Below are 6,000 nucleotides of genomic sequence, written 5' to 3'. Positions count from 1 at the left end.
CATAAATCAGCCCAGGAGCGCAAGGTAGCTGCCGAAATATTGCGCGCGACAGAAGGTTGAGTTCGTGTCTAAGGAGAGGCCTATAGAGCAGCGCCAACCAGAAGGGCGATAGAGCCAGCGAGGAGAGCAGAGCCGTAGCTGGCGACCATTGCCGGAGCAGCGTTGAAGGTAGGCTCAGGCGCAGGGTTGCTGGCGGTGGGGGTAGGAATGCTGCCGGTGCCGGTGCCGGTGCCCCAGGTCTTGGTCATCATGGAAGATGGGTAGGGAGCAGTGCTGTTGGCGCTGACCGGGGGCTTCATGCTGGGAGTAGGCGCAGAGACAGAGTGGATGATGGTCATGGTCACTGTCTGTGTGTGTGTGGAAGTCGAGTAGACGACGTCTTCGGCAGCGGCGAAAGGTGCGAAAAGCACAAGGAGTGCAGAAAGGAAGGTGATGAAGAAGCGCATTTTGGCTGTGGTTTTTTGGTTTTTGGGTTGATGAAGATCGAATTGACAAGATGTCACTGAGGAGAGAATTGAAGCAGAAGCGGTCTATATAGACGAGTCGAACAGGCGAGAGGTCGAAAATTCGAAGCTGGCTGTTGGGCGCGTACTGCTACAGTGGCTTGTCGCAAGGAGGGAGACGTCGCAGAGTCGCAAGAACGAGAGTAAAGAGCAAAAAAGGTGATGCAAAGAGCGCGGGAGCTGTAGGAGCTGAAGCCGAAGCTGGAGTAAAAAAGAGCGTAAAGAACGACTTTGTCCAAATGAATGACTGGCGATGGATAGAACAGAGGAGGAAGAGAAGGGGAAAAGAGGAAGAGGAAGAGGGAGGGAAAGAAAAAGTGCGCTGGGGGCGAAATATAAAAAGAATAAAGGAACCAACGACTTAGACCGGGCGCATCGCAAAAATACACAAATACGAGCAGGCCCTTCGCTCTCCCTCGCATTTTCTCTCGTTCATTTCTTTTTTCTTCCTGCAAGAAAGTCAAATATAAAGCTACGTGTGAGCCTCTGGAGCCGCCTGCCAGCTTTGTCTCGTACTTTTCCTCTCGTCCCCCTCTCGTTGCTTTTTGCAGACAGGGAAAAGCGATTGGCCTAGCAGGTGTGCCGATCTTGATCTCTGCGTTACCACAAGTCCAACGGCCTTGAAGGTTTGTTAGCCAGGGGAAGTCCTGCCCTTCTTATTGATGCTGGTTTTCATAGTCGCCCTGTTAGCCAGTGGAGAGGGCGCAATCCCCCAGCATGACGACCCCTGAGATGTCTTCTTGAAATTCGGCGTCTCTCGTCGTTTCTACTCAGTACGGAGTAGTTACGGAGGTACATCGTCTTCGCTTTGAGGGACTTTCCCTTTCTTCCAACTTCCCTCTCTTGTCACATTCCCTGCTGTCAGTCAGTCCGGGTGTGTTGGCAATGCGGGCGCTGGCAGGCTTCGTGGCGTGCGTACAGCTGGCTGTTCACCGCAAGGGCGTCTCTGGGTTGGCTGATACTGTTATTTACCATGTTAGATACGGGGTAAGCATGGGACAAGGCTTGGTTTCTCACCGAGTATCATCTCTTTCCTTCTCTGTTCCGTTATTTCATGCCGCCCTGCTGGCTGCTTGAGTAACGACCAATCCTTGATATCCCCGTCCTCCGTCGCACAGGATCCAATATCCCGTCGTAAGAGAGCTCCGTACCCCTTCATGTGAATACGGAGGGGTATTGCTGGACATTAATATATTTCTTATATTAGTTTCCATGGCTCTTAACCTGCGGCCGGCGAGACATCGTCATCTAATCATCCCCGGGGCACTTCGTCAAGCGAAAGTAAGGCTGTAAAAGTCTCGTCCCGGCTTTGTCGTGTGTTGAGTTTACCGTTTTTGGATTTTTTTCCTTATATAAGCGTCACGTCAGGCACCAGGAACACCCGTGCTGACTCATCTATACCGGAGATTTATTTTTCCTTGACATTCCGTGGTTTCCCGAACCTTAATATTCTATTTTAGGAAGGTAAAGATGTCGAGCCTCTCGATCTATAAAAGTTGTCATGATATGTCATGTTGCTCTGCAGCTACTTGGAGATCCACCTTCTGGCCAGAATGGCACATTTGTGGCACATTACCAGTGACAAAAGTTGGAGCAGAGAGGCATGGAAGGTGGCAAGCAGCACATTGGAGAATAGAAGAGCTGTTATTACGTATGAACATCTGGATACAAGGTACAGTAATCAAGAAACATGTAAAGAATGGGATCAAGCTATTCAGCTATTAACAAAGAAAAAGTGGTTGTGTGTGTGTGTATCACCATTAGCGAAGCTAATCCGAGCTGTTATATTAATTGGGCCACGTACCCCAATAAGTGCTCTCGTACCCTTTATTTGGATCCCTCAAGCAAGGGAAGCTCGGGCGATTTTCATCTGGAAGGCCATTGGTGGTGCCGTCCTTCGCCAAAAAGTCGGCTTCCTCTACGCTGCAAACGGGGATACGAATATTCCCGGGCGCACGGATGCCATGGTCCCAAATGTCATCAAAATCGTCTTTATTTGAGGGATTGATGACTTCGAGAGTATTGTCCATGATGTTCATTTTTCCAGACCGTTTCCATGTATTTACAGCCCTGTATCCAGTTAGTCATTGTGGAATAGCAGGGTTAGAAGATAGTGCAGTGAATACTCCGTACTTACCCCGCGACGAGGTCCTCTACTGTCACACCGCCAAATGTTTCATTAGGGTTTATAATTTTGTCCAAACCTGGCAATGGAAAGAGGTTTCCCGGAAGGTTGAGGCACCAAGGATAAAACTCGGCTTTCATGGTTGATGTTAGCCATGTACGAATTGAGATGGTTTGGGGACCATCAGCTAGGATTTGAAGCTGTGGTAACTCACGTAGACAATTCGGTCCATCGTTGTTGCGCTCATACGTAGAAGCAAGGATATAATTATGTCCATCAAGGCATATCCAGCCCTGCTTGTAGTTTTCTTTGCTCCTAAAATACTTGTCTGAGCCAATATCTCTGTTACAGTCGGGGCCAAGGTCAAGAACGACAGGATAGCTCGCGTATGGGTTCCGCATTTTCCACACGGATGGGATGGCAGCAGCGTAGAAGGCTCGTTCTGCTAGCTTTTCCTGTAGGAATGCCTCTGTGTGATCAGTCGTGCCCTCTGAACGGTCAGTTGCTCCGGCAATCATCTTGCCATCCGAGATAATCTTGCTGAGTTGTTGAAGACTCTCGTCGGTGCCGCTGAACAGGGTGTTAATCAGTTGGTCAATCTGATCAGTCCATTTGCTGACCAGATTATCGTATAAATAATCGAAGGTCACCTCTTTTGCTGTTTCCTTCCTGCAATAAATTCCATTAGAATGCGTTGGACTGGAGGGGCTAAGGAGACGAACTCTATGAAAGTTTTAGTAATTATATAGCCAGCAGAGACTAAGGCCTGTGAAGTATCCTTTGATAAATCTAGAGCCAGAGACTTATCCTTGAAGAAATCCAGGTCCTTAAGTGCTGTATACCCGGTTAGCTAGTAAGTCACCTATATGCTCCACAGAAGCGCACTGTATCACAGATGTGATTGGTACTAACCTCCTTTCCAGAAGAGCGTGCCCAGAGTTGTTGACGGAATTAGAATAAGGGTTAAAAGCACATTAAGCCAGATGGCATCGTCGGGCCGATGCCCCTGGGGAGCGAACGTGTCCACAAACTTATTCTTTTTATTTTGGACCTCGACGGCTGCTTGTCGTAGGGAAGATTGATAATTTTTTATCAGCTACAAAAGGGGTTTGATTAGTCTCTATAGGTCTGCATTCCCCTCCCCATAGAGAATGGCGTGGTATATGGAAGATGTAAGAAGCAAATGATAGGGAAATACTCACGGCAAGGACTTGTGTGAGCGAGTTCCAGACCAGGTATGCACCTGCCCCGGTCCAATCTTCTTTCGCATCAAGCATCGAATGACGAGCTTCACACGAGGCACTAAGCACACAGTTGTTATGCAAGGCCAGGTCCCTACATGCCTATTGAATGTTATTAGCTAGCCATTCAAGATGTTTGTGAAAAATCATGATAACTTACCCTCACCTCCACGTACTTCAAAAAGTTCGAAACTGAAGCACTGAATGATGTGTTATTAGGCCTATCACAAAAGTTCCATCTGATCTTCGCATCATTCCAAGCAGCAGCACATTCAAGCCCTTCCCATCGCACCTTGGGCCTGATATATAGCGGGTCGGTCACAAACTTCTCAGTACACTCATGGTTGACCCAAGTCCCAGTTCGATATTCCTTGTCACAAGCCGCTACATCGCCGGTATTCTTGATATCCCTTTTTATCTGTTGCCGGCTCAATTTCTCATCAGAACCTTTTAACAGGTTGGGTGGGCCTTGCAGAGGGGGGGGATCTCGCATAGGGAGGGTAACAGTGGCAAGGGTAGAAGTGAGTAAGCCCACCAAGGCGAGCACAATGCTAAGGAGCACCATGGTAGCCCGAGGTGTTTTGTGTATGGATTCGCAAAGATGACTAGATCTTTAGAGATAGGTTTATCAAGGCATTACGGATGCCACCCCTTTTTATACTCAGGAAGGTTGGGGTAATTTCGGTGTTGGGGGTAATGCTGGTAGAAATACAAGACAGCGATTCTAATCCTACCACGGCGCGTAGCCGATCCTGGTTACTTCGGTGCATCACCCATCTATAGTCGGGGACCTGCTTGAGGTCAGCTCGGTGATTGGAGCAACCTATTGCAGGTAATAAGCCGGTTTGTTGGTTTGCTGGACAAGGGTCTGGGCTGCCATCCATCATGGCTCATTATTATTAGAGGTGTAATTTTTCTAACTGGGGGTTTTATCAAACGGCGTTCAGATGCAGGGCGCACATTCTCAGACGAGGTTGACTTCAGGTCGTTGGAGCAAGAGAGTTGATGCGGCTCGCGGCTTGTAGACTAGGCCATTTTTAGTTTAGTGGACCGCGGTCCGACCCGCTTATTTTGGGGCTGCTCATTGGCTCGTTGGTGAAAAAGCAACCCAACTCAAGGGGCGGCGTACAACCCAGAATGTTAGTTAAATGACTTAAGGTAGAGCAGAGAAGCAATTATAATCATCATTCGTTCGTAAAACAGCTGCAGAGAGGCAAGACACAGTTACATTCACAAAACCACCCACGCCGATATGACCGCTGCTGCGAGCAACGATACTAGCCCTGGTTCCTTCCTTGGCACGCCGCTCCTCTTTGTTTCCATCGGGGGGCAAGGCTCTTTGATAGTCCGCCAGTCCCCATCAGGGCAACCCATCAAGTCTAGCATCGTTCTAGAGACATCAGCAGCCAGCTCGTTTGCAAACGGCTTCACGAGACAAGGGTCTGATACTGGTGGGAGGTCTGCAGTGATATTCCGTAAAAAACAGTTTGTATACTTTTGGACGCCATAGGGCTTTAACCAAGCAGTGTGATTAGGGCAGAGATTAACAGCTGCCTCGATATCAGGGAGCGGCGCTCCATCAGAGACAGCGAAGTTGACTTTAAAGGGATCTGAGAAATATGAATATTCTCTTATCCCAAGCCCCGGTTGAACGTCAATGCAGGTATGCTCAACCTCAAAATATCCTAAGATGGTAAACCATCCGGGCGAGTACTTGTGGATAAGTTCGGTACCATTGATAGCAAAGAAGAAAGAAGACGAGGTGGGCGATGAGCCGGAAGTATAGCCGTGGCGAGGATACATGATAAAGCCGTCTACAGGTGGCGGAGCTTGCTCATCCTGAGGCTTAATAGTCATGATAAAACGCAGGCCCAGCGGCCATGTGTCTGTGGGATTTCGTAGAGCCATAACTATCGGGAAGTATAGGGTTGGTGCATAGGTCTCATTGTCGCGTGGGAAAATAAAGGAGACCTCAACGCCGTCGAGTACTTTTTCGTTGTATGGAAGATAAGTAATATTGTCATGTTGCCCTATCACCAGGGATACCAGGGATAATAGAAAAGCAAGTCGATTTAACAGCATTGTGGAACCAGAATCATATCTGCCTCTTTGAAGTTGGGGTAGTGGGATA

At 48.5% G+C, this 6,000-nt stretch overlaps 3 protein-coding genes across 3 annotated transcripts; all 3 read right to left on the bottom strand.

The window, feature by feature from the left end:
- Window positions 1-80: 80 nt before the first annotated feature.
- MGYG_00529 (hypothetical protein) lies at window positions 81-446 on the bottom strand (the record flags this gene model as incomplete). Its single annotated transcript, XM_003176393.1, has 1 exon — window positions 81-446. The coding sequence occupies one exon, from the start codon at window positions 444-446 to the stop codon at window positions 81-83; it is 366 nt and encodes a 121-aa protein (XP_003176441.1).
- Window positions 447-2,290: 1,844 nt separating this feature from the next.
- MGYG_00528 (hypothetical protein) lies at window positions 2,291-4,434 on the bottom strand (the record flags this gene model as incomplete). Its single annotated transcript, XM_003176392.1, has 7 exons — window positions 2,291-2,573; window positions 2,641-2,761; window positions 2,843-3,297; window positions 3,351-3,462; window positions 3,541-3,724; window positions 3,831-3,971; window positions 4,030-4,434. The coding sequence occupies 7 exons, from the start codon at window positions 4,432-4,434 to the stop codon at window positions 2,291-2,293; spliced, it is 1,701 nt and encodes a 566-aa protein (XP_003176440.1).
- A 665-nt stretch (window positions 4,435-5,099) lies between these two features.
- MGYG_00527 (hypothetical protein) lies at window positions 5,100-5,777 on the bottom strand (the record flags this gene model as incomplete). The annotated part of the gene is made up of 1 exon (XM_003176391.1): window positions 5,100-5,777. The coding sequence occupies one exon, from the start codon at window positions 5,775-5,777 to the stop codon at window positions 5,100-5,102; it is 678 nt and encodes a 225-aa protein (XP_003176439.1).
- Window positions 5,778-6,000: the final 223 nt, after the last annotated feature.

Source organism: Nannizzia gypsea, genomic scaffold (genome assembly GCF_000150975.2).
Source record: "Nannizzia gypsea CBS 118893 supercont1.1 genomic scaffold, whole genome shotgun sequence".
Lineage (NCBI taxonomy): Eukaryota > Fungi > Ascomycota > Eurotiomycetes > Onygenales > Arthrodermataceae > Nannizzia > Nannizzia gypsea.
The sequence above is the reverse complement of the archived record's forward strand: the minus strand, read 5'-3'. Positions and strand labels throughout refer to the sequence as shown.